Here is a 27,475-nt window from a genome sequence, read left to right as displayed (position 1 = left end):
TTTTTATGTGTGCGTGCCCACATTTGTCTCTCCCACGCCAGATTGCTTCTGCCGCACTACGGTATGTGAACATGTATCTTAATAACCTGCAGGAACAGTTGAAGTCTAGGTCTGTGTCTGCTTTCCTTTGGCGTGCGTTTTACTGTGAATAGACTAATGATGGAAGCATGGCTCTAGCTGCTATAACAGCAATAGTTGACTCATTTTGTCATGATGCTGTAAACCACTGCCCCACCTTGAGCCCGGTTGATTTAGATATATATTGGTTCATGAAGAGATGTTGCTTTATGTTTTAGCACATATACGTATGCTGAGTTTATTTTTTTAATATACAGTAGTTGTTCAAAATAATTTTTTGCATCTTGCCAAGCCATTCCTAAATTCATTGGACAACGTAAGCAGGCACAAGTTTCCTCTTTATAGATGTTCATTAGCTCACTGTCCTCTTCTCCTCTTAATGTTATGCATACGTTGTACAAAAGAGTAGTTGGAGAGTAACAGCATTCATTGAGCTCCATGCAGCTTTATTGAAATTTGACTCAAAGGTCATTGATGACATAATAAGTGTGGTGGACATTTGAGAAAATGGCAATGAAAGGATTATGATAACAAGAAAGCACTTTGTGGTTACCAACAAAGCATCTTCTGTCAGTACAGCACAACTTTCAGTTCTCAGGCAATTTGCATTTAAAATGTGCTAAAATGTATGCTAACATAGTACACAACACATTGTGACTTTAGTGAATACAAACTATGCTTGTAGGCTTGATCGTTGTGCATTATATTTTCAGTCAAGACAAACTATCAAATCTTCATCTTTCTCTCTTAGTTTGGCAGCAAACATCACATAATGGTTTCCCACTGTTCTTCCCTTCTCTTTGGCACCGGATCGTCTCTCAACAGCTCACTTGTAAGGTGTGCATTCGTGTGGGACTGCAAATTCGCACCGCTGCGCTGTCCAAAAAGCTCCATTATTCCTCTCCATCACGGAGCTCTTACTGGAGCGTGTAGTGTGAGGCTGGGTATTAAGTGCTTTCTAAACTGAAGGCCCTCCCGGGAGCTATGCAACGCTGACTCAGAGCCAGGTGCTCGCTTTCACACTTCGCTCTGAGGAGAGTGGCAGATGGTTCTCTTGAATGAGAAACACACATTCCTGTACATGCATACATACACACCCACACTAATGTTTTAGGACACCTGTAAACACACACACAATGAAGCATTCAAATATTTCATATTTGTCCATCTTGCAAACTCCTGTCCTGCTCTTCTCCTTTCTCATTTCCTACAGTTTTCTCTTTGCGATTTTCTCCTTTTCTACCTCTGCGGTTGCTGCATGTGGGAGATAGGCTTTTTATGGGTAACAGTTCATTAACCAGCAGATGGATGGATGGGTGAATCGCTCAGTGCTTGTGAACAAAGCACTATTGCTAGCCTGTTTTCCCCAATATAGCTACAGTCTACATGTTCAGGACATCATCAAGAGGCGCTTTGACTGAAGGACCTGATATATTACATGGAAAGAAGGGAGGTCCTCATTCAAGAGACTTTGCATGTCTGTGACCTAAAAAAATTATTCGGACAAGGAAATCATTATAACCGCAGCAAACTCAATCACTCATTCAAGTGTATGACATTGCATTACAGTCATTTAGCAGCCGCTTTTATCCAAAGCGACTTACAATTCAGTATCTATCTACACACTGTAGACGCAGCTACGGGAGCAATTTTGGGGTTAAGTGTCTTGCTCAAGGACACATTGACATGAGTCTAGCAGAGCAGCAGCTGGGGATCGAACCGCCGACCCTCTGATTGAAAGGCTGCTCTCCACTTACCCACGGTCACCCAGGTATAATTGCATGCAGTGGCAGCAAAGACAAATCTGTCACATTAACAGTGTCTTGTTCAGCGTTTTGAGGAACAGAGCACAAGGCCACATATGTGGGGTTCCTACTGGATCCCTTCAAGGGAAAAAGTACAATTTTGATAAAACTTCTCGGGAAATACTGGGATCCAAATTAACACAATCCAACTCTACTCAGCCCAGAGTGACTGGAGTAAGTTAGTTTTTAGTTAGGTTTACATTGGGACCAGTGCATTTGCTGAACAAAAGTTGCATTGTTTCCAAATAGAATAATTAAAAGAGCATAAAAAAGTATAAATCTGTAACAATAATGAAATTACAATTGAACACGTCGGACTCTTTAAAAAAGCCTCTGTACTGCCACACAGGTGTTTTCAGTTATTCTGGCTGATTACAATTCTGCTCAGGTTGAAGCCGGGCTGGAGCTTTGATGGGAGTTTATTATCTACCAATAAGAATGATAGAGGTGCAATTTGTCCAGCCCTTACACGTTCAACAGGAGGCTCAGAAAGATGTCAGTGTTTAGGCCCACACATCCCTGAGGAGAGGTCTAATCAACCAGATTGATTGAAAACACCCATGTGGGTGTACAGAGGCTTTGCACTCATTTGAGCTCATGGAGTTGTTTACACTAAAAATCTTGACCCATCTTACAATATGTTTCCTTTGGCTGCGTATCTTCCACTACTCTGCTGTTTTTTTCTTAGCATTTATAGCCGGAAGGTTGTTTATGTACTAAATAATGGCTACTTTTTTCTAGCAGGTATTTGCAAAGTATCAAATATGTCCCCTTCCTATGTGGTACGTCAGCACTTTGAATACATACTGGGCATTTCTATAGGGACACACTACAGAATTAGAGAGCAAGGACACTGCAGTAGACTGGGGATCAACAACGGACGGGAGCAGAAAGAAGAGTAGTAGGGATAAAAACAGACAGAGGATGTGAGATATGGTGTCGGTTACAGGGATGGAAAGAGAGAGGGTCACTGTTTTCCACTTCCTGTCATCCTCATCCATCCTAGTAGGGAGGTCAATCTTCAGTTAAAAGACCAGTGTTTATGGCAGATGCACGGTTTAAATCATGATACTCCAAATAATCACTGGTGTTTCCAAACATCCTTCGAGAACAAGAAGTCCTCATGGGTTAAAATAAATGCCAAAATGTAACTTTTACTCCATTAAAAAATGTGAAATAATTTTGTTTAATTTTTGTACTTACAGTATCTTCTTGTCTTTGACATGACTTTTTAGTATTTTGTCATGATAGGGACCTCGTTTTGTGAGTGTATATGTGGAAGAAAGAAAAGACAGAGTGAAAGAAAGATCGTCTTTGTGTATTCAGTTTGAACACGCACATTAGCGTGTTCCCCCTACAGCGTCTTTGTCCTGACCCACACAATACACCCCACAACGTACATGACTTATGTATATAACTCGGTGGGCGTGCCTCAATGCATTTGAATGCCTTCACAGTTGAACCATTGTCTCCCACTATCTCAGTGGTAGGATGGCTGCGAGTGGATGACTAATTCCAGCATGTCTCTTTGCACCAGGAGTTTGAAAACACTGAGGGAGAGGAGTACCAGGCAGATCTCTCCGCTCTGGCCTCGCCTTCCTCCCAGAATGGCCCCGAGGTCTACATCCTTCCCCTCACTGAGGTCTCCCTGCCTGTCTCCAAACAGCCTGGCAGATCCAGTAAGAAACTACACAATACACCTCTAAGTTATATCTGTTTGGACTTTTTATGACCTGTCTTTTAAGTTTAATTTTTGCTTCCTGGTGTTTCTCATTTCTTCCTTTCTCTCATCTTCTCTTTTTTTCTGTATTGCATATCTCCATAGGCATTATTAATTCCCTGCTCTTTAGAAAGAGTGAATTTCTGCCACCCTAATAGACTATTAAAAAGGTTGTTGCCTCTCTGGAGCACAGTACAAATGAGTTATGTAACATCTTACTGGCTCTATAAATTTGGAATGGCCTTTTTCAGTTGTTATCTTTCATTTTATGTCTCTTCTTTCTTGTCCTCTCTCTCTCTCAATCAGTGAGAGACATCTGTACATTGTGTAATGCATTTAGAAATCGCCCTACATGCTGTATGTGAACTGCATCTCACTGGAGAGAAAGGAATCACACCTAACCCTAGTGTATATTATTTATTGGGTTCTATGCAAGTTCGTAAATACATACTACTTTACATTAAAATTAATCTACTATTTGATTTATTTGAATCTTACATAATCCAACGTCAGCACTTTCGCACGTGTCCATATTATGTTGGTGTGTTAAATTTCTACATCCTCCTCAGCAGTGTCACAGACACTGCACAGTTTGTGTTTCTTCAGGTCATTCTGTCTCCATCCCAGTCTGTTAAAATGCGCATATGTGTGCAGTGCGTGTGAGTCTCTGTGTAAGCCAGATCCTGGGTGCCTCTCCCTGCATGACTCACCGGCTGTCTGCGCTGCACTGTGCTCAGCCAGAAGGGAGGTGAGTCGGGGCTCAGCATCCCAGGATGTGAGCTCCAGCAATGATTGGACAAGGCAGCCTCAGGCTCGCAGCCAATCACTAGCCTCCCCTCTGTCCTCCATAGCTACCGCTGTATGATTGGACCAGGTGTTGCAGGGCGAGGAATGGATAGATGGCGAAACGAGACGAGAATGTCTCTCACTCATTCCCCCTTTCGTATGTAAATACATGTTCCTATTTTATACAATTTTTACACGTACAAATTGTGCATTGGAAAGTATATTTTTTTGCAGCCTCTCTATTGCTTTGCTAATATCTGACAAATTATCAAGCATGCAAAAATGTGAAAAGATAGAGGATAGGAAATGGCAGGATTATCATATTTCAGAGGTATTACTACAATAAACTGCAAGTCGAAGAGTGAGCAGGCTCCTCCATACATATTAACATTATGCACATGTCAAATAGTATCCTCCCCCACATCGACATACACAGAGAAAATGAGTTGCCTAGTGATTACATGTTGAGCAGAAACACTAGTTGTATAGTTTATGTGCTTACCATGAATGGCGTGTTCTATATCACTTATGCATCTGTATGAACACGCAGTACAACATTTGCCAGTGATCTGACAGTCCTGCTTTTCATTCCAACCCACTACAGAGACTCGATGCATCAAAGTGAGTGTGTGAAGCGATTGTGTGTGTGTGTGTGTGTGTGTGTGTGTGTGTGTGTGTGTATCATTCCGTGGGCCCACCGATCCCACAACCTCACTGCACCATCTTCTCCAGAAATGCCACGAGTAGGACGGGAATGCACACACTCACGCTCACACATTCCACATTCGGAATAATACCACTTTTTTATTTTTTCTCGGTCAGGGAGGGGTGATGGAGGTGGGGGGGGTTGGTGTGTAGAAGTGTGTGTCTGTTATCACCGTGACAACCTCTGCCCAGCGTTCATCTGGAGAAAGGACCTTGTGTGTGTCTGCACATGAGTGTTTGCGTGCCTGTGTGTGTGTGTGTCTGTGTTTGGTCCACTGGTACCAGGAGACGCAGCATGAGTGTGTGAGCGAGCGAGTGAGCGAGCGAGCCAAACAATGGCCCTGATTTAGGCCGGCTGGGCAGTGGGTGAGCATAAGGCCGGGCTAAAACGTCCATGGAACGCATCAGTGGAGGACTGGCATTATGGGTAGAATACAGTGAAGGGTCTGTGACAGAATGAGGAGAGACAGGGGAAGGGTGGTGGCATGCACCAGGACCTAAGAGCGGGGAGGGGAGGCTTGAGATAGGGGTGGTGAGTGTGTATGACAGAGGTCTTTTCTGCATCTGACAGAGCAGTGTTTGTGTCCTGTTTGGCTGAGGAATGCTGCTGTCCTGGGTGACAGGGGGGCATTATGTGGGCCTTATGTCACTACTGGGTGTCTTGAAGCTGCAGACAGAGCTGGCGCGTCAGTCGGCACACTACCAACATGCGTGACGGTCACATCAGGCGTGATACATGACCAGAAAATCTCAGTGCCCAGGGCAGAAATCCTCCACCGTCTGCAGATCGCTCCACTGACTCGAAGCTGTGATACGTTTCTAACTTGCTCAGCTTTCTGTACTTTTGAATGTAGTCTGTATTGGAATCCAGGATTTCCTTGTTTGCTCGACAGCTGGAGAGCTCTAGACGAGGACAGTACAGTATGTGTGTTTTCGTGTGTCCCAGTTGGAGGATGGGTTCGGTGCAGACCGGGAGAGGCAGCGTGGCGAGCTTGTTCAGCTGTGCGAGGGCTCGGAGGGTTAAATCCTGCCGAGGCTCTCTCACACACACACTGCGACCGGGGCCTCTTTCTCAAATACACACAATGAGGCTAAGATGCCTGGGGTTGGGGCCACGGGCTCTCGGTTCTCACACTCTGAACCAGTACTTCATCCCTGCCTGGGACTCCAACTCAGTCCCTGGTCCCGGTGCTCAGAGTGGCTGGCCGCTCCAGTGCTCCGCCATCATCTTTGGACTCGCCATCATCATCTCTCTTGAAATATGAGGATCCATGGAGGTATTTGAATTTGCGCACGACTCGCTGGCTTAAAGTTTCTTTGTTCTTGTCGATACTTATTTAACATAGCTAGAAAGTTGGGTTTATTTGCAATCAGGAAATCTGCCTTCTTCAGTTGATGCAACGTTTTATTCAGGAAAATGTACATTCATTTTTTGGGCTGAGAGGAATTTTTCTTTTTGCCCCTCTATTTTTGTTTTATTGATTTTACTCATTGAAAACCTTTCTTCTCTTCTTTCCAATTACAACAGTATTCCTTATTCCTGTCTAAAAGTAATCTTATGTCTTTCTTACTGTTCCTTTCCAGTCCAGCTGCTGAAATCATCAGACCTTGGCCGCCATAGTCTACTCTATCTAAAGGAGATTGGACATGGCTGGTTTGGCAAGGTGAAAAATATTTTTTTTGTTCCTAAAACACACTCAATCAACCAGTGTTTTTGTGTCGGTAGACACCACCTTTGTACTAATTATTACTAGCCTTCAAATGCCTCTTTACTGTACTTGTACTGTATTATCTGTACTCCAATGTGCTTTCTACTCTGTGAGGAATGCGATGGTAATGTGATGATGATGATCTCATTCTAGCAAAGCTAATCTTTGGCACTTGTGTTAAGGAGGGGAGTTGAAATTCACAGTATGTGCTGCTGTTACACTTGATTTGCTCATGAACCAATCTTATTTTTTATTTTTGTTCTCACTTTGTAACTCCATAGTGATGCTCTCTCATAAATCAGTCTGCAGTCCTAGAGTTTGACAACAAAGTACTTCTGTATATTTCCCAGGTTCTGCTGGGTGAGGTCAATGCGGGCCTCAGCACCACCCAGGTGGTTGTAAAGGAGCTGAAAGCCAGTGCCAGTGTCCAGGATCAGATGCAGTTCTTGGAGGAGGCGCAGCCATACCGGTCAGTTCACTGAAACATCAGTGATCACTCAGCACAGCCCTTTAGAGCATTAGTACCACAACATAGCAATGAAACAGCTTAAATTAATGATGCATTTATTGTATGTACGGTCTTTGTGTGCTCATACTCAAATCCTGTTTCCTCCACCAGAACCCTCCAGCACCCTGCCCTCCTGCAGTGCCTGGCACAGTGCTCAGAGGTCACTCCTTATCTGCTGGTCATGGAGTTTTGCCCTCTGGTGGGACACACTTTAATGATCAAATTCATTATTTTCTTTCTTGGTATATTTTTGTTTGGATTATTCATAAATAGTCAGGGCAGCTTCCAACCTCATTTCCTTTCTCCTCTCAGGGCGATCTGAAGAGCTATCTGCGCAGCTGTCGGGTGGCTGACTCCGAGACTCCTGACCCTTTGATCCTCCAGCGAATGGCGTGTGACATTGCCTCAGGGCTTCTGCAACTCCAAAAATACAACTTTATACACAGGTACAGTATGTCAGTCAGTCTAGCTCTATTTACCGACATCAACTTGAATCTTAATGCACCAGAAAGGAACCCAAATGCTCTGCGCACCCCCTGCTGGTCTCTCCCTGCAACAACATCCTGGTGCTGCCTGAGTAGTTGTCACAAACTCCAGCATCAGTGATTTTGTTGCGGGGGGCGAGCCCCTATCGCTCTCTCGCAGCCATGTGTTTAGTCTGGTTCTTTACATGGTCAGGTGAGAAGAAATAGTGCATGATACTTTACATGTACACATTTCATGATATGATTGAATTAATACTGTAGCTACATAGGATCATCATGAAGCTGGGAGACATTCATTGAAAATATACATTAACAACCGGTTTTCCAATGGAGTCCAGTGTGATGTTCAGAGAAAACTAAAGAGGATTAAAAAGTAAAATTAAACTGTTAAATAAATATGTGTATGTTTATGCAGCTCTGTTGTACTGTATTAGATGACAGTTTCTTTTGTTTTGACAGTGACTTGGCCTTGCGAAACTGCCTGCTAACTTCAGAAATGTCAGTTAAGATCGGAGACTATGGCCTTTCTCACAGCCGATACAAGGTCAGACTGTCTTTTGATGTCATTTTTATTGACTTCTTTTTACTTTTTCACCCTATTAGTACTCCAACATGTATTTTTTGTTGTTTTTATAGGATGACTATTATGTAACACAAGACCAGATGTGGGTGCCCCTGCGCTGGATTGCACCTGAGCTCATAGACGAAGTCCACGGAAACCTGCTGGTCGTTGACCAAACAAAATCCAGCAACATATGGTGAGATGTGTAAAGAGTGACAAAAAAGAAAAATTATCGCTACTTTATTGAGATAACACTACCATACATCAGACACCACCTTTTATCATAATATAGAAATGGTTTCTTTTTCTTTCTGCATATAAAAATTGGACTGAAATGCTCTTACTTTGATTTAATGCCTATTTTATTGCTAGAATGTTACTTTGGATGCTCAGCTTATGATGTTTTCCTGTGCTCTGTCCTCTGCTTTTATTGTGAAACTCTTTGGGAGATTTGTGTACAGCACAAATATACTTATGACATAACATAAAAACGGTTACAGTTTGTTTGGAACATGGCCATATCTGAGATATGAGTGAGTGCACTTAATGGTTTCTTTGCTCATTCCAGGTCATTGGGGGTGACTGTGTGGGAGCTGTTTGAGCTGGGAAACCAGCCGTACAGACACTACTCTGACAGACAGGTGCTGACATATGCTGTGAAGGAACAACAGCTCAAACTACCCAAACCCCTGCTCCAATTCCCCCTGGCTGAGCGCTGGTGAGACATAGCATGCCCACACACTCGGGGTGCCGTACACTACATACACATGTACAGGGTGACTCTTGTATGCCTTGATACCACATACATTTTAGACATTACAAAGCCCTCAGGTCTTACTGGCCAATTAATTTTTAACAAGTCAATGTGTCTTGTTTTTGAAATAGGGTTCTGCTTTTAGTGGTGCACCAGTCCACCTTAGCAATAATTTTCTTTGCTAGCAAGGGCAGATGATCAATACTTTTCCTATGCTTTATGATCCCCCTTGGCATCGACCAGAGTAAAATCACCTCATTCATCTTTATCTGGGCAGCCAGCCAAATATTATACTTATTTATTTATTTTCAAAATTGTTCTTCACTAAATTAAATGCGCTCCACTGAGGAGGCTCCAAGGAGAAAAGTAAACATCTTTTAACTATGTCAGCATCTGCACTGCACCTCCGTCATATACTCTATATGTCTTGAATAAGTTCTATGTGTTGCTAGAAAGTGCTAACTTCAAATGTTTCTTTTATATCGCCTTGATGTGATTCTAGGATCAATTGTTTTACTTTTGCCTATTTCTCTCCTTATGTAAAAAACTATAGATATTAATAAGATCTTTTTAGCTAACTGATATGCAGACATAAAGAACCGTAACACAATTATAACACGTAATCTCTTTTGCCCCCGATTTTGTTCTTCTCTTTCTGTCCAGGTATGAGGTGATGCAGTTCTGCTGGCTGCAGCCGGAGTTGAGACCTAGCAGCGAGGAAGTCCATCTTCTGGTCACATACTTGTGTGCCAAAGGCTCGAGTGAGTTTGAGGAAGACTTTGAACAACGTTGGAACACCTTGAGACCCAATCTGTTCAGCAGCACCTCCCACACAGCTGCATCCACAGCCCTAGTCCTGACCCCTACACCTGCCTCAGCTGACGTCCCCAGTCCAGACCAAACACAGGCATTGGAGCTGGCCTCCTCTGCCTCGTCCTCCTTCCCCCTCCTGGAGCAATTCTCTGACAGCTTCCACTCCGACACAGGGGATGACCTGCTGACTGTCACAGAAACCAGCCATGGTCTCAACTTTGAGTACAAATGGGAGCAGGCCCGAGCTGAGCAGCCTTACTGCTCCTCCTCCACCAGTGGGGCACTGGGCCAGGGGAACCCATATTACCAGGATATCTACTATTCAAGTAAAGGAAGCACCTCAGGGGGCTGCAAGACTGACAGCCTGACATCAGGCCTATCCCCATCCTATTATGAACCTGAACACCCTGGTGTGGTCCCAGTGTTGAGTGCCCACAGCCCCTCGGTCAGCAGCGAGTATTACATTCGCATAGAGGAACCAATGGAGTGTAACATTAATCTGGATGACAGCATGGTGGACTACAGCCCAGGACTGGAGGCCAGCAGCAGCAGGTTGTCCTCTGAGAGTCGGACTGGTCAATCCATGGCACAGCCCAGTGCTTACTGGTCAACTGACAACAACAAATCTACTGCCTATGACTCTGATTCAAGCCCCACCGTCCAACTAAGCATGGAGCCGCTGCTGAGACAGTCATCCAGCACCAGCCCTGTAAAGCTACGCCACTCGCACAACTGCTTCTCATCCAGTCAAGACGACGCAATCTACGGTGAACAGTCATCGGCATACAAGGCGCGCCAGTCCTGTCTGTCTGAACTGGATACATCGCCAGAGTCCAGATCAAACCTTGTCCATCCAGTTGGGCGTTTAGAAAACCCGCGCAGTTTGTCACAAGCAGTCAGCAGCCCAAGCTTAGGGTTCTGTGATCCCTACCTTGAAGCGGGCACAGGCCGGAGCATGGTGAATGAAAGCTGCCATACTATGATGGGTCCCCTCAGAAAGACACTACCCATTGTTAACCACATCAGCATCGATGTCGAGACCGACGACGGCCTGCTTGTGGGCCAGCAGAGAGGTGACGACATCGAGGATGACCTTTTCTCTGAAGGAGAGGCCACTAACTGGACCTCAAACCATTCAGCAAACAATAATAGCCTGAGCTTTGACGGCAGGCAGACCGGCAGTGGGCAAGACAGCTATCTGGACCTTCAATATATTGCTAACACAACAGAATTATGGTCTTTAACCAAGGCCACCACCAGAACCTTCCACAGCTCCAGGTTTTGTGACACCTTCGAGGCAGAAGGAGGAGACTCTGGTTGTAACGCTGCTAGCAAGCCCAGTGAATTAGGTTCATACATTCACTTATGTCACAAAGAAAAAGAGGAAGCTGCCACTCAAGCAGAAAAGAACTTAACTGCAGAACATCTAAAAAGTATATATTCTCTTACCAGCTCAAGTAATAATGCCAGAAGTACAGAGGGTCGAAAAATGGAGGGACAATATGAAAAGCAGTTGTTGCCTAAGGGAGAAAGATTGTACTCTGAGCCTAAGATGATACCTGAGCCAAGTTATATAAAGTCTCCATCCTCTTTCAAGGAGGCTCAGACTGGTCAGACAGGGGCCTTGTCAGACAAGCAGCAAGGTAACATGTGGCAGGGAGTTTCAACAGGAATCCCTGTTGGCCATGGAGACAAGAGGCTAAACTTTCCAGATACATCAGAAAGTAGCAGAGGATTGGACAGTGGAGTGGGGGTCAGACACTCCAGCATTAGCCTGGTTGAGCTTGGTGACTTTAGTGAGGATGATGATGATGACATCACAGATATTACATCAGGGATCTTTGCCGACTTCAACCTGGACTATGCTGAGATAGAGGAGGAAGAGCTCAGCCCATTAAAGCATCCAGGGGGAACTCCTGACTCTGTAGACACCCTTAACCTGTCCTCATCGATGGCAAGTAATCAGGCCTTCAGTCCCGATCCCTTCAATACCCCTGTCCTACCCAAATCCCTGGACAGTGGCTATGACACAGAGAACAATGAATCTCCAGAGTTTCTCTTCAAAGAGCTTGGAGATCCCCGGGGTGGTGAGAGAAGCCCGAGGCTGGGGGGAGAACCAGAACTAGTTCTGCAGGTGGGTTTGGGACAAGGGGTCTGCACCTCAGAGCTACAGTTAAAGAGCCTGACTGACAAGAATGCATACAGGGATTCAGCCTATTTCTCAGACTATGATGCTGAAAATGAGAGGAGCCCTCAAGAGGAAGGCAGTAAGTTCTTTTCAGGTCCAAGTAACGGTGACTTTCCTGCTGAGAAATTGAGCACTATCAAAGATGATGATATTGTGAAAAGGCAATTAAACGAGAAACATTTAACAAATCTGAGACACATCAAAAGTTGTATTTTGGTGAATCACTCAGAGGCTGACCTTGGCTCAAACAATCCCCACCCTACCCCTGGGTTGTCCATGCTATCACCGTTTCCTCCACAGATGGGTGGCTGCCTGACTAAAGAGTCTGCCCCTGTAGATGATGATCTCGGGTTGGAGACGGAGCACTCAGGAGAGGAACCTTCCTCAGAGCTTAGCTCCTCCATTGGGTCTGAGGCCTCTTCCACTGCCCAGGAGGCCTCAGGAAACCATGACCAGGGGAACAGGAGAGCAGAAGATTATTCTCCTGTCCAGTCTTTGAATTCTGACTCCACCATAACTGACTACAGAGATGAGGCCCCCAACAAAAATGAAAGTGGTGATGGATCCACAGAGGATGAGCTGCCTGAATTCAATCACGTCAAGGAAGAGACGGAGGACAGAAGGGAGGGTGCGAGAATAAATGAGGAGGATTTTGAGGACATAGACGCTGGGGAATGCGACTCACAGGACAGCATATGTGAGGAATCTAACAGTGCTGTCAACCTGTCCTCTTCCTCGTCATTGTTGGAGCTGTGCGGAGAAGATGTGAGAGCGCCGCTGGAAGAGGCCGAGGATGAAGATGATTCAGATGACAGCGAGTCTGATGAAGAGTTGAGGACTTATAACATCCAAGATGAAGACAGTGAGGAGAGTGAGGAGGATTTCACCCCGGTGCCAGTGGTGGTAAGCGACTGCAGCAGGGCTAGACACCTCCGCAGTCTCCTGAAGATGCCCACATTGCTCACCCAGTCCTTCTGTGACGAGCTGGAGAGGAAGAAAAAAGCGGTGTCCTTTTTTGATGATGTTACGGTGTTCCTTTTTGACCAGGTATGACACCTTAACATGTCAAAGATCTTCAAAGTGTATTGTATATTTACGATTACTTTATTGCTTTAGAGAATGAGGGGGATGTTTACGTTCATGTCTTCTAGGAGAGCCCCACAGGAGAGCTGGCTGATTACTCCTTCCCCACTGGAACAGAGTCCAATGGACAGGAATCTTCGGGGGAAAAAAACTCTGACCACCAGCTGCAACCTGACCCTGAACTTGAAGCTCGATCCTGTGAACCGTTCTGTGTTTCTGAAGAAACAGATGGGATCAACTCGGAGAAGGGTGAGTTTGTCAAGGACACAAAATGCCACGCAGAGTTATCCTAGTTGATGTATCTCAGATTGTTCACAATAACTGCAATTGTGACTTGTCTGTGTGCATTCAGGTGCGGGTTATGAATGGGAAGATGAACTCTTGTTAGAGCCCCATCCATCCTCACCTAAAACCATCCCCGAGCCCCCGTCCTCACCCACATCCCCCTCCAAACGTCCTGAGGCTCCGAAACCTGCAGCTGTAGCACTTAACCGTTTTATGGTCTCCCGATTCTCTATCACACATGTCTCCGACACCCACATGGGCTCAGCTACAGGTCTGTATTAACTGTCTTTCATACACAGTTGGGACTGTTGTATAATGTTGAAACCCTCTCAAATCTTAAATTCACAATCATCTAATATAGTAATAATTGCACTTGCTTTGTATTGCTACTGCATACATATGTGCACTGTAAATCACAGAAGCCCTCAGAAACTAAAAGAAGACTTTTCGTCGGGGGTTTTATGTTGGCGCCACCTGTCATTACATTAATGTCAGAGTACTGTTATTCCAAATGGCTGATAAAATCCACTTAATAGTATAGTTTGTCATAAAAAAGTTGTAGTATAGTTTGTCACAAAAAAGTCGTAGTATATTATGCCAATAAAAGTCATAGAATAGTATGTCATAAAAAGTCATAGTATTGTATGTCGTAAAAAAGTCATAGTATATCTTGAGAAATGACAGAAATGTCATAGTGTGCCATAAAAAGTCATAGAATGTCATAAAAAGTTATACTACAACTTTTATTGTCACAAAATATACTATTTCATGCCAATACAAAAGTCATAGTATAGTATGTTATAAAAAAGTCACGAGTCCAGCTTCTCTTACCATTTTATACATATACAGGCTCTCTCCTTCTCCCTTCAGTCATATTTTACGTGTATCTCAATTGCCAAAAAAGAGACAAACGCAAAATAATACGACCAGTCCAGGTTGATTTAGAATTTCTATTTGAGTAAAAACAATGACATTTGTTAGTAGCTTAGCAGTGTTGATTATTTTTGTTGATACATGCGCATTAAGTTATCGGAATTTTGTGCATAGTTCCATTTCTGTGTGTATAGGATGGAGAAAAACTGTAATGCAGATTGTATTTTAATAGGATGTTGCAATGAAAGCTGCCATACTTATTTCCAATCATTGATGTTCAACAGGTAACAGAGAAGATGGCCCAAAAGATTGATTGCCCCCACGGCCCTGACTGGACGAGGATGAATCCTGGTCCTTCTCAACACAGAAAAGCAACATTATTATATTTAAACGTTTTACAGAGTTTTATTTTTTATCAACATTTGGGGCATCTGACCCTGGTGACCCTTTATGAGACAGTGCCTCATATTGTAGTGAAAAACCCTTGATTATTTGCACCTTTTTTATTTTTATTTTGTGGCAAAAGGGAATGCTGCTGGTGCGGTAACCTGAGTGAGACAACCAAGCGAGTGGATACAATTCAGATCGTATTGTTTGCAGAATTAAAATCTACAAGTTTATTAGTTTAATATACAGTATGTGTTGATTTCTGTTGGTGACCTTACAGCTAAATTAATTAATTTAAAAGAAAATAAATGAAAATAACAGGTGAATAAAAGGAAATGACAGGCTTCACAACTGCTCCTCTCATTGGCTGCCTTGGTCCACCCGCTCAACATTTCTCTGGCATTTTTAAAGACTGTTTCAGCTCTCATTGTTGGCGCCAGAGAACAATGCTCAATAATTGTTGCATAATAAGCTATTGTCGATTTCTAAACACAAAACCAGACTTTATAACAGCCGTGGGTGGTGGTGGTGGTGAGGGTGTTTGTAGATGGAGGTACAGGAACTTATTTAGTCCCTGAATCCAAATCATATTGATGGTGGATTCGCTATGCTATGTTAATGGAAATATGATGCAGGAAATCAAGTTGTTGTCACTCCCTAATTATCACCAACACTCACTCTGGTTAATGATGACCTACAGTATATGTCTAGAGTTACCATATCTGTCTGAAGCACTTTGTATAGCCAAACTGGGTCTTTTATTGTAGAAGTTGTGGCTCTGTTGCTCTTCATCCCCCCTCTATCCTGGAATGAAAATATCTAAACATGTGAGGTTCCTTATTTGTGTCCACAGTGCCAGCTACAGTTTCACTTTATTTGTGGCATATTAGCTTTGTTTATGTGACATTTCATCAGCAATAGTGACGCCAAAGGGATAGAGAGGTGTTTTAACACTACTGAGCGGTGTCATGTCAATATGCCATTTATGTTGAATGTCATCATGCATCTTTTCTACATCTATGTATTGTCCATAGTGCCATACATAATGTATTCTATTAGATTTGTGCAGAATGCCTGGGTCTGAGGTGTTAAAAAAAAACAAACAAAAACAACACTCAAAATATGCCATCTCACATATTGTATGAATGTTTTACCAACATGTAGCAGGTAGCTTGACTTGAATTACTACTGCTGTATCGACGGCTCCCTCCCCTTCTCTATCCTTCTGTAGCTCAAAGTGCCAATTCAGTTTCCTCTCACCTTGCCTTTTAATTTCTGCAAGAAGAGAAAATGTTGCTAGTATTTTTATACGAATTTGAAAAAGATGCAATCCAGGATGATGGTCTCTTAAAATTTGCCGGAGATATTACAAGGCCTATTGGCTAAAGTGGCAGACACCTTTGGAGAAGGTGAGGTGGGTTGCTCTGTGCACCGGTAGTAACATCATTGCTGTTTCCATTTTCCCCTCACTCATTGCTATTGTACTATCCCAAACAAATAAATCCAAATACTTTTTCCCTTTGTGTGTCTGTGATACATGTATCTGCATTAATGTCGAAGAAGTGCACTTTCCTACAAAACAAGACCACATGAAAACACAACACATAAAAGTATGAAGTTTCTGCCCATTTAGATTTATTTTGGACAAGATAATTTATGCACTTTCTGTACAGTACGGATATTATACAAACAGGGACAAAAGTGAGAAATGGACACAATGAAAGCTATATAAAAGTAAAAAAAAAAAAACTGATTTGAAACTTGCTGCCCAAATGAGCTGTGTAATAAAAGCCTGATCATATCACTCAGTGTAAAGGACTCATCCATGGAAAATTGACTTTTCATGATGGAGCTTGATTTCATGCAGTCTAAGAGTCATTTTAACACGGTCACACAACCACACTGTTTTTTTTTTTGCTTTCTTTGAATAGCATACAGCTCTGCTTCTATCCCAACACATAGATAAATGCCTCTGATCTAAGCCTTTCTCCCAGATGAGTGTATAATACTGAGAATGAATGATCAAAAGCTATGATAATACTGTACCTTATCTGATAAGCTACCACTCCCTCAAAGCTACATTTTTTTTTTTTTTTTTAAAAGACCCATTATGTATGCACTGTATTTCATGTCTTGGATATCTGGCAGCTTAGACATTACTGAAATTTAAAGACAAGGAAGGAATAGCAAAAATATTCTTGTATTTCAGTGAAATCGCACTGTGCAGAAGCTTGCTAAGCAAAAAAAAGTTCTGACATTACAAACAAAACAAAAAGGGAAATAATCCCACTTTTATTTTAAGGAATATAAAAAGAATTGTGATGCATAAGCCCTCAAACCAGTTTACATAATGATTGGGTCAATGCTACATGAAGCATTATACATATAAAAAAAATAATAGAAGGCACAGTTCCCACATTTAAAATATGGGTATACTGTATCACAACTAGTACATATATCACTATGTTATATCATTTAACAAAAGCAGAATCTTAGTTTACTTACCAACTGACCAGTTCTAGCTATTTGTTGCAGTATCCAATCAGCACACTGCATATTACAGTGATGCACTGAACTGTTGTCGACAATCTTATTCACCCTCAAGCCGCATTAAAACAACCTATGCCAACCTTTGCTGTTCCTTCACTGCTCATTAATGCAAATAATCCTCAAATGAAATTTACAGTGTACAGTGTTGAAGAACAAAATAAATCCCATTGCGTAAGTGCAGATAAATAATATTTTCACTGCATTACTAGTAAAAACCTATTAGCCACACCTTATCCACAACTGGTGAGATCTAAATAACTAATAAAATCTACTATCACAATTGAATGTTCAGGCTGAGACATTCAATGTTTGTGGAGGCATTTGCAAAAATATCACAAGGATTAACTAGAAATTCTCAAGAGTGAATTTCCGCGGCAAAGAAACTTAATTCGTAGTAGTGAATTTCCGCGGCAAAGAAACTTAATTCTTAGTAGTGTAACACACTACTGGGCCCTCTTGTGATGACATCATACAACCGAAACATGTCAATGTTGGCCATTTTCTCTCTCCTTCAAAAAGGGCCCATTAGTGGACAAAAGGGGGCAGCAGGCCGCTAGTAGAAGATGGGAGCAGATCGGTCATCATTGAAGGTGGGCCGGAGGTAGACCTCCAGGGAACGGTCACTGTGGGAAGAGGAGGGGTGAGACAAGGACAGTTAGGTTGAACATACACAGAATTTAGAGGGATACATGGTCAGATATGTAAAATATGTAAATCTGCCTTCCCATTGCTTTGTTTCTTACAGTAAGTTGAGCAAATAGTTACAGTATCTACTGTGAGTTTCAGCAAGCATGTAATGAGAAAGCTCAGGTAAGATGTGGGGGAAAAAAAGAGGCTTGCATGCAGGGTTAGTTTTCTGATATTGTGATATGCACATACATACAAATAATAGCTCTTTTACAACCCAAAGCCTGCTGGACTGACAGAACCAAATGCTGCCACATCCACGGAGGCCAAAGGACAGAAAAGACCAGTAATTCCCAGCATCCTACTGCAGCCAGAAAGCCAATGACAGCAGAGAGAGAGAACCATGAGTAACAGAGAGAAGGAGTAAAGGGATTGGCTGAGAGGCGATGGAGGCTGGTGACTTACGGAGGTCCTGTTCCCTCAGAAGCGGGACAATTCTGGACCCAAACTGGAAGGTAAAGAGAACCTTTGGGTTTGAATGGCTCTTCGCTCAAATCATGCATGGGTCACATTTTGTAACGACACTGCTGGTTAGTCTGGTGCAAGATGAACATACCGTAGGTACACACTGAAGTACACACTTCATGCTCAACATGCCATATACTGTATGCTCCTTTTCAAATCCCTAAACTACATGAGGATATGTGTCTGTGGCTCGCCTTAGTGGACATACATTACTGCAAATGCAAAGCAATGCAATCAACAGGCAAGTGTGTCTGCTAAAAATGTGTACATTACTATTTCCATCAACCAAATACAGTTCAAACACAAGCTAAAATACAACAAAAAGATATGCAGGCAGGCAGAGTTCAGATACTCACAAATCACATACTGTACACAACACCACCACACAAACGGAAAGTCTATCTGCCAAAATACTTTTTGTTACAGTGACAAAGAGAGCACCACAGATGCTTTGGGTGTTACGGGGAAGGAGTAAGGATAAACTGCATGCCTGGGACACAGCTGTGGCCTGAAATGATTCACGCAAAAAATGTAAATCAAACATTTAACGGGAAAAAAAGAAAATCAGTTAAGAGCCATAACTTTGAAACAAGAAAAAAAGAAAGAATAGACTGAATTATTTATTCTGAAGAGCTATTTTTTTTAAAAGCTAAGTAAGCAAGAGCAAAGAGGAAAGGAGAAAAAAGACACTGACAGTTGCTGCTTACATGAGGATTTGCTGCTTTTCCCTTTTTATATTGTTAACATTTAACAAAAAAAAAAAAAAAAAATCATTTAAGAGCAATAACTTTGAAATAAGAGGAAAAAAAAGTTCAACAAAACTGAAAATGTCAGCGTCACTGACAGAACAGATTTCTCGTCAGACCAGACTGTTTATTAATATATAGAGATATGTTTTATTTAGAATACCTTTGTAAAAAGTCACCATACATTCAAGGTCAATTTTTAGTATCACATTTTCTGGTTTCCCTCCACAGCATGCATAAGATAAACACTTCAACTAATCAGTAGTTTCTCATTGTTTCTGGAAATATGTTTTTTTTTTTGTTGTTTTTTACAAGGACAATAATAAAAAAAAAGAAAAAAGACCAAAAACTACATAGCCACTCAGGGAATACAACCATAAATAACACTGAGAGCTGCAAAAGCTGTGGTTGTCATTTCACCTAAAAACTAAATCACAGCTGTTATTGAGAATACTCAACAGAAGACCCCTCCAAACTCAATAGCTTCAAAAAAAAAAAGACCATACTGAAGGTTATTGGAGTGAGGCATTTTCATTTTTTTCTAGCAAATCTGGCAGTGAATTCAGCCAAGAATGGCAAAAAGACAGTTTTTTTATGGGGCTGAGATTGGAAAGGTTGACTGTAAATTTATATGAAAACTCGTTTTGCTATGATCATAATACAGTACAATTTGGTTTACTGATGGAAACAATTTATATATGTAGATATATATTCTGTATATTCTATAAGCTAAATTTGAAAATTTGCTTCATTGCACATAAAGTATGTGTTTAATAGAAGAAAAAAAAAAGAAGCAAAGTAAGGCAAATATGACACACACCCTGTGGACAGAAAATCAAGTCTAGCACTGACACGAGGAAGCACAGCGCGACCTACGGGATCTCTCAGAACAGAAACAGTAATCTGCTGCACAGCCTTACTTTAAACAAAGCTTTTTTTTTTTTAGCATATGTGTGTTGGGTGGGAACTCGATAATACTGGACCCACGTGTGCTTAAAAAGGCCATTCAGCCAGTGGCTTTAGTACGACGACATTGAAGTCTTTTGGCACTTGTACAGTACATGAACATGTCTTTTAGTTTGACAAAATGACACAACCATGTACATGCATGAAAGACAAGCAGTAGCCAAGGCAGTCTCTTGAGAGATCAGTCCGTGATGGTGGACTGTGATCAGAGATAGAGTATTCAGAGTCCATATCGCTGCATGCCGAGCAGGTAGGCCCCACTCTGGCTCTCTCGCTCAACGCAATCCTCCACCCACCAACCGCTACTGTCCACATCGACACCACCAGCAGCAGCACCCGGGATGGACGGAAGGAGGAAAGGAGGGACCCGAGGAGGAAGAGAGGACAGAAAGGAGGGATGAAACTGGCCTCTTCCACTTGGAGAAGGGGTGTGTGTGGAGGCAGAGGAGGAGAGGTGGAGATAAGTGGACAGGAGGGAGGCTAAGAGGAGGGAAAGATGGGGAGGAAGAGGCCCCTGTGCTATCCGCAGCTGTCTGTGTCTGTCTTTATGTCTGTTCTCACACAGTCGAAATCAATTTGCCATCAGGACTGTCACTGTGGAACAAAGAGAGAAGGAAGCTTGCCAGGTCGGACACACTCAGAGAGAAATGGAGAAAGACAAGACAGGCACAAGGAGGCAGAGTAGACTTTTGGAGAAGTGTAGGTGGGGTCATGAAACATATGTTGCCCCACCTACAGCTCCAAACACGCCTGCCGTGATCAGGAAGATTGGACTTCCAATTCCCTCATCAACACTTTTTAAATCCAGATGTTTGCCGGTTTGATATTACTGCCCATAATAAGCGGTTTTAGTGAATATTGGCCTCCGTCTGTCACAAAAAAAAAAAAAAAGTAGACAAACCCCAGAAGTTAAGGTTGATGAGAAAATCAAGTCATCTCCTTAGCTGGAGCGATGTAGTATTAGATTAGTCTGTTGGGGTGAATACACCCTGCAGGACAGTGTTGTCTCAAAATACTGATACAGAAAAAAACACATTCAGAGCAGACAAGAGTATGTAAAACAGCTTGACACCGGTGCCCAAAGCCCCAGGCTGACAAGCAGTGATGACTGAGATGAGGTCAGCGTGATGTCTACTGTCACAACATGTACTCCACCAAACCCTAATACAAGTGCACGTAGGCCATTTCTCTCTCTTTCTCACTTACACACACACACACACACACACACACACACATTTATATACATGTACACAAAGATGTACTCCCTGATTGGACGGAAACAGGCATGGCATCATTCCTAATCCTAACCTCACACAACCCTCCTGAGTCAGCAAGGATTTGATTACAGTGATATTATACTGTGCCAAGAAGAGTACTCTGACAATAAACTGAGACACTGACCCCGCTAGACTGCATTCATTACTTTAAAGAGCTATTTTTTTTTAAAGTTACGTAAGCAAAAGCAAAGAGGAAAGGACAAAAAAGACACAGTAAAAAATATTCAAAGGAAACACCGTGCATACAACTCATGAGGTGGTTAATGTACCGATACAGCAAAATATAATCGCTTGGGCCTAATTATATTCGTCACCAGTTGTGAAATTATCAGTTTATTAATCAATTAGTCGATGAAAAAAAATATGAATGGCCAATTGGTTGCTACTTGTTATTTGTTGAGTAAATTGTGAAAGCAAAACAATCCTAAATTCTCTGGGCACTTGTTTCTTATTGTAAATTGGATATACAGTATTTGGGTTCTGGACTGTTGGTCAGACAAGACGGGTAATTTGAAGACGGCTGATTGAAATTTGCCACATTTTTCTGACATCTTACAGACTTAACTAATAATGGAACAATATTCTACAGCAAACAATAATAAATACTGCTTATCTTGTTCAAATATGGGTGATTGTATGGTTTATCAAAGTGTCCCACACGCATTAACTGTATACAGTATGTATACATTACAATACACTATGCAGTTGGTTAAAAATAAATGTGCTTCAGAGTGATGCAATATGTGCCATTGAAATGCCTCTGCCAATTCAAATTAAAATGATCGTCCTTGTGCTATCTCACTACTACCTACTATTAGTCATGTTTTGCGACTGGTCATTGTATTATGGGACAATGGTTTACAACACTGAACTCAGAAAAGCAGGTCATTTTTAGGATCCATACTGACTCTGTGGAGAATAATGTATGCATGCATATACCAAATTGTGTCCACTACAAAACATACTCTGAACCTGCTTAGAACGTGTATGTAGCATTGAATTTGGACACTGCATATATTGAGCAGTTGCCTTGCTGTCTCTTGAATATTCCAGCATGTATTAACTCAGGTGAAATGCCATTCTGCTGAAGTGTTTGGTTCTTGTGTCTTTCTCTAATAAGTAACTACATCCAAACTATCCAAGTTAAACAATCCAGATGGCAGCAGCGGTCATCAGTCAATACTTAAGAGGGCAGGGCAGTAAAGGAACTTACCTTGTGGCAAAGCGGCCGTCATAATCCTCAATAGCAGGCTGAAAAGATAAAAGTAACACTTTTTACATTGTGTGCTTGTCTAGGACTGAATTACCTGTTGTACTTGCATACAAACACTAGGCGGCAGCAGAAACTGAGCACAAGTCACCTTTACAGCTACTGCAGCATTACTCATATCCAATTATGCAAAACACAAGACTAAACCAGATGAGGGCTATAAATTAAGTGAGCAAGAGAAAGAAGTGTTTGTGTGTTGTTAACGGATACTACATATGCTAAATTGCACCTACCTGTGTGCCAAAGCCTGCCATGCTATAGGGCCGTGGGCGGGTCTGTGCTAGGCTCTGTGCCAGCAGTCGGGCAGTCAGGCCATAGTCAGGTGTGGGCAGTGATGCATCGCTCTCCAACAAATTCCCCGTGCTGCTACTTTTCCCATGGTTCAGGCTGGGAAGGCAAGAAAACAAAAAGGGCTTCAGACTTGGGTTCATTCAGGCTCATTAACTTGACACAGTTTGTGACAGAAAAATGCTCCGTACTTCACTTTGAGCTTCTCACTGTCGCTTTCAGGCAGCACACGTGTGTAGGAGAATGGGAACCAGCCACGCCTGAGGAAAGAGAGAACGCTTTATTAACTTATATTCTACATTAACTGGACAAACATGCGAGACAAGTAACAACTATTTATCCGATCTCACAGTATGGATTCAGACAAATTAGAATATATTAGCACATTGCTTACATCTTGTTCTTCTCATTTTCCCCATAGTGCCAGCCATCGCGGGCCTCAGGCACTAGCAGGGTGATTACATCTCCCTCAGAGAAACTGAGCAGGGTGCCGTTGTCACCTGCAGCATGGGAGAAGATGGCCTGGACACGAGAGCGCCCGTTCTTTTCCAGGCCTGCTGCCATGGAACTGGACCTGGGTAGGGTTCGTGTCTCTCCTGTAATGTTTGCAGACAGAGACCTTGGTCAGTGACATGGAATTCCCTGTGCTTCCTTTGAGACACCGGAGAGCAGCAGTTGTCATCCCAGTGGCCACCATTGTAATTCAACATAGACATTGGAAGGTGATACACTTATTATGATTTAAACTATTCATCAGGTGTTAAAGTACTCCTCAGTGTACCTTTAAGTAAAATGATAGGAATAGGCTTGATGCTCAATCAAATATTCTGCTTGTGATTTTCTTGCTGCAGTGCTACTGATGCTCATTAAATTCTAGCAATGTTTTGGATATCTTACCCACGGGGTTCTTATTCTTGGCGGGGGCAGGCCTGCGGACAGGGAGGGTGTTGGAGTAGACATCGCTGACCTGTCTCTGTGGCTGAGGCTGGGACTGGCCCTGCGCCTGGGTCTGAGGGGATGAAGGACTGACTTGGGGCACGGATATAGTCCCACCATCCGTCCAATATTCCTCCCCGTGGACTCCTGTTGTCCCATTTACCATGGACATGCCATCGGGGCCAATCAGCCTCTGGAATAAACAACAAGATATATGGATCAATAAGTAAAATTGTGAAAATATCTTAGCCTGTGGAATACTAACAAGCAATTACTTCATAAAATATTTATATTAAGCTCAAGTGATGATATGTCATGATTATCTGTTGCATTCATATTAACTAATCTAACAAAACTTTGGAATTGACTTTGGAGAAAAGTCTAGTTAAAAGACTTATTTTTTTAGACTTTTTTTGAATTTCAAGAAGTCATGAAATAAAATAAAGACTCTAAATAGTCCATAAACCTCAGTGCCATCTTTAAAGTGAGACTAGAGGGATCTTTGTCTGATTTGCACATTCATGGAGGACCAAAGGTGGACTAGCTGACATTAGGCGAGAACCCTTAGCTCCTTCACAGTGGCACCACTGAGGAAATTGAAGTGAAGTAATTATAGTTATGCAATTCACTTCTCTTAACAAAAACAAAGAACATTTCTGGATAAATTGCCATACATTTTTGGTCTGTAACGTCCTATCCAAGACCACAGCAAAGCAGCAACATTAAAATGTATTTACGCTTAAAGTTAGCGTCTTTTTTAGCCTCCATCAGCCTCTTATTCCCATAACTCACCGCTGGGTGTCCCAGGCCACTGCCCATGAAAACAGCCAGCTCTGGGGGCACAGGAAGAGGCTGGGCCCCGGGGATAGGGTCTGAGATGACCAAGTTGGATTTGGAGGTATGCAGGGGGCTTGTACCCCCAAGGGCAGCTGAGCCCATCTGCTGGGCCAGGAGCATGGCCCTCTCTGGCAGCTTGTTGGGGTCTGAGCAAGCCTGTTGCCAAACTGGGATCTTCTGAGTCAGAAGGTCTTTACCCTGGAAGAAGGAAGGAAAGGATTGTAGAAAAAACAACAAACAAAACAACAACAAAAAACAGAATTACTGCCTCGCTGTTGCTATATAGGACGACATACAAATGTCATAGTATAATATGATAGATAATTCCATTAAAGATGTCATAGTAAAGTATGACATAAAAATGTCATAGTATAGTAGGTTATAAAACTACCATAACAATGTTGTTGTATAATATGTCATAAGATGTCCCAAAAAAATCATGGAATACTTTGCCGTACAAATTGTATGTATAATATGTCAGAAAAAAGTCATAGTATAGTATGTCATAAATAATTGCATAAAAATGTCATAATAGAGTACATCATGTCATAAATTGAGAATAACCACCTCGCAGTTACTTGTACATGTTTGCCAACTATTAAAGGTGAAGTTTTACATCTATGTCTGTTCAAAATGTCATAATTTTATCCTAACTACTACTAACTATATTTGTATGAATTTGTCATATTTAGCATATTCATTCTTGAATTATGGCCAAAAATGTGTGTTGTGAGGTCACAGTGATCTCTACCGCTGACCACCAAATTATAATCAGTTCGTCCTTGAGTCCAAGAGATCGTTTGTGCCAAATTTGAAGAAATTTCCTCCAAGTGAGAGATATTGGGTTCACAAGAATGGGACATATGTAGAGGCAGGACAACCAGAAAAAAGAATGCCTCCAGCCACGACTGTCGCCGGCGCGGAGGCATTAAATGGTATTGATGTAGTTGCAATGCGACCAGAGGAAAGCTCAGTCAACGGTTTTCTATTAAATAGAGAATCGTTACAAATAATAAAACATTCAGTTCTCAAAGGTTTTTCCTCACTCTGTATCCTTGACCACTGCCCTTTGCACAACTATGATAATGTGCTGCGTGGGTGATGCTGTGGGACAGACGAACATACAACCAAGCTGCCCACTGCAGCATCTCACAGCCTGTGGACACGGCTGTTCTTTCCACAACCATTGAAAGAAGAGTTTAATGGAAGGACAGAAATCCACACATTTGTGTAAAACTCTACGGTACAGTATACACGCATGGACACACATACAAAACACTGACAGTTCTGTCCCTTTGTATGTGCTAATTTGTGGCTTTTACCGTCTCTTTTTCCCCTCTCTCATACACACACACACACACACACACACACACACACACACACACACACACACACACACACACACACACACACACACACACACACACACACACACACTGACAAACACACACTGTGAACCCTCTGGGAGAGGGTTCTTCAGTTTGCTGAAGGTGAACTCTTCCCACGCACACCCCCATCCTGATTAATGACTAGACTCCATGTTGAAAAAAGAAGACACACACACACACACACACACACACACACACACACACACACACACAGACACACACACACAGACACACCTTCAGGCTGGCAGTTCACACCCACCAGTAATCCCAGGAGATTGATATACTTCATTACGCAAGAATATCAAATTCTTGGATAATGGATAGGCATACATTTGTCATGCACACACACAGACACACAACAGGCATAAAAACAAAATCCTTAATATCGCTCCATTACCTTTGATGGTATGATATAGGTCTGTTCGGATCTAAAAGGTTCTTCGCTTTTAATGTCAGCAGCAAAGTAAAAATAACAAGCAGTATAATAAAATTCTCTATGGACTGATGTAAACAAAACGAGTGAGAAACAGTTTGCAACTCTTGTCCTGAGCTTTGATTTCAATCCGTTTTTTTCTCTGTATTCAGCGTGTTGATGCCTTTTCCAATTAAAGTCTCTCATGAACCAAACAAGCGAGGCAGTTCTCTATACAAAAAGTTGGCCAGGCACTCGAAGGTGCAATGATGGATTACAGCTTCAGATATGCCTGTCAGCTGGGCATTGTCTACAGTCTTAATGAATTTTTAAAATGAAGAGGCCCCTGTGAGCGGTCAAAGCTAATGCGACTTTGAATTATATATCTCCTAGTATGCTCTCTTGGCTGAACAATGGTTTGCAGCAGGTGAGTTTCAAATAAAACACAGATGACAGATGGGGTAGTAGCTGGCTAGAATCAACACAATAGCAGAAAGGAAATTCATTTTATAAATTGACCTAACAACCTCTGCACACATCCCTTTTTGGACATAACAGAGAGAAAATGTGTTCCTCATTAGATGAGAGATCAAAAGTACTGAAAACTACGGTGACATTGGGAAAACAGGTTGGACTCTATTAGCTACTGCAAACATATACTTGATGATAGAATGAATTATTCAAGTGAAATTCTGAGCTGCTTCTTTGTATGAGCGATAAAGACACACATGCAGAAGTTCGAACATGTTTGCTTATTTCAAATGGGAGATTTCCTACGATAATTATCAGCTGGCGAGGCTCAGGTGGAAAAAATGTCTATGCACCAATCAGAGTTTAGCAACATTTCCATCTGTTCCACAGTTGAGGGGTTGTCTGCTTGTGTTGTCATCACAATCAATCAAATGTGATCAA

The 27,475-nt window shown here is 42.3% G+C and overlaps 2 protein-coding genes across 10 annotated transcripts in view; one reads left to right on the top strand and one right to left on the bottom strand.

Annotated features, from left to right (window-relative positions):
- Positions 1 to 16,256, top strand: part of LOC137878567 (serine/threonine-protein kinase LMTK1-like) — a 31,660-nt gene extending 15,404 nt beyond the window's left edge. The window contains exons 4-15 of one of the 2 annotated variants that reach the window (XM_068718910.1): positions 3,421 to 3,562; positions 6,679 to 6,758; positions 7,154 to 7,272; positions 7,423 to 7,510; positions 7,624 to 7,757; positions 8,256 to 8,340; positions 8,433 to 8,554; positions 8,927 to 9,076; positions 9,776 to 13,160; positions 13,265 to 13,445; positions 13,549 to 13,752; positions 14,639 to 16,256. In XM_068718910.1, coding sequence (XP_068575011.1) covers positions 3,421 to 3,562; positions 6,679 to 6,758; positions 7,154 to 7,272; positions 7,423 to 7,510; positions 7,624 to 7,757; positions 8,256 to 8,340; positions 8,433 to 8,554; positions 8,927 to 9,076; positions 9,776 to 13,160; positions 13,265 to 13,445; positions 13,549 to 13,752; positions 14,639 to 14,667 — 4,719 coding nt within the window. In that variant the 3' untranslated portion in view covers positions 14,668 to 16,256. Of the gene's footprint in view, positions 1 to 3,420; positions 3,563 to 5,674; positions 6,372 to 6,678; positions 6,759 to 7,153; positions 7,273 to 7,422; positions 7,511 to 7,623; positions 7,758 to 8,255; positions 8,341 to 8,432; positions 8,555 to 8,926; positions 9,077 to 9,775; positions 13,161 to 13,264; positions 13,446 to 13,548; positions 13,753 to 14,638 lie in introns of those variants that run through there. The other variant, XM_068718911.1, reaches the window with a different exon arrangement.
- A 98-nt stretch (positions 16,257 to 16,354) lies between these two features.
- LOC137878568 (BAR/IMD domain-containing adapter protein 2-like) overlaps positions 16,355 to 27,475 on the bottom strand; it is a 49,620-nt gene continuing 38,499 nt past the window's right edge. For 3 of the 8 annotated variants that reach the window (XM_068718919.1, XM_068718912.1, XM_068718915.1), the window contains 7 exons: positions 24,719 to 24,961; positions 23,888 to 24,119; positions 23,385 to 23,586; positions 23,182 to 23,250; positions 22,936 to 23,089; positions 22,646 to 22,683; positions 18,433 to 20,460 (listed from right to left, as the gene is read on the bottom strand). In XM_068718919.1, the coding sequence (XP_068575020.1) occupies positions 20,376 to 20,460; positions 22,646 to 22,683; positions 22,936 to 23,089; positions 23,182 to 23,250; positions 23,385 to 23,586; positions 23,888 to 24,119; positions 24,719 to 24,961 (1,023 nt within the window). In that variant the 3' untranslated portion in view covers positions 18,433 to 20,375. The other 5 variants (XM_068718914.1, XM_068718916.1, XM_068718918.1 and 2 more) reach the window with 4 other exon arrangements.

Source organism: Cebidichthys violaceus, unplaced genomic scaffold (assembly GCF_023349555.1).
Source record: "Cebidichthys violaceus isolate CVI_PGR_0920_01 unplaced genomic scaffold, fCebVio1.0.p SCAF_23, whole genome shotgun sequence".
In the NCBI taxonomy this organism is placed as follows: Eukaryota; Metazoa; Chordata; class Actinopteri; order Perciformes; family Stichaeidae; genus Cebidichthys; species Cebidichthys violaceus.
This window is presented reverse-complemented; position numbering and strand designations above follow the sequence as displayed.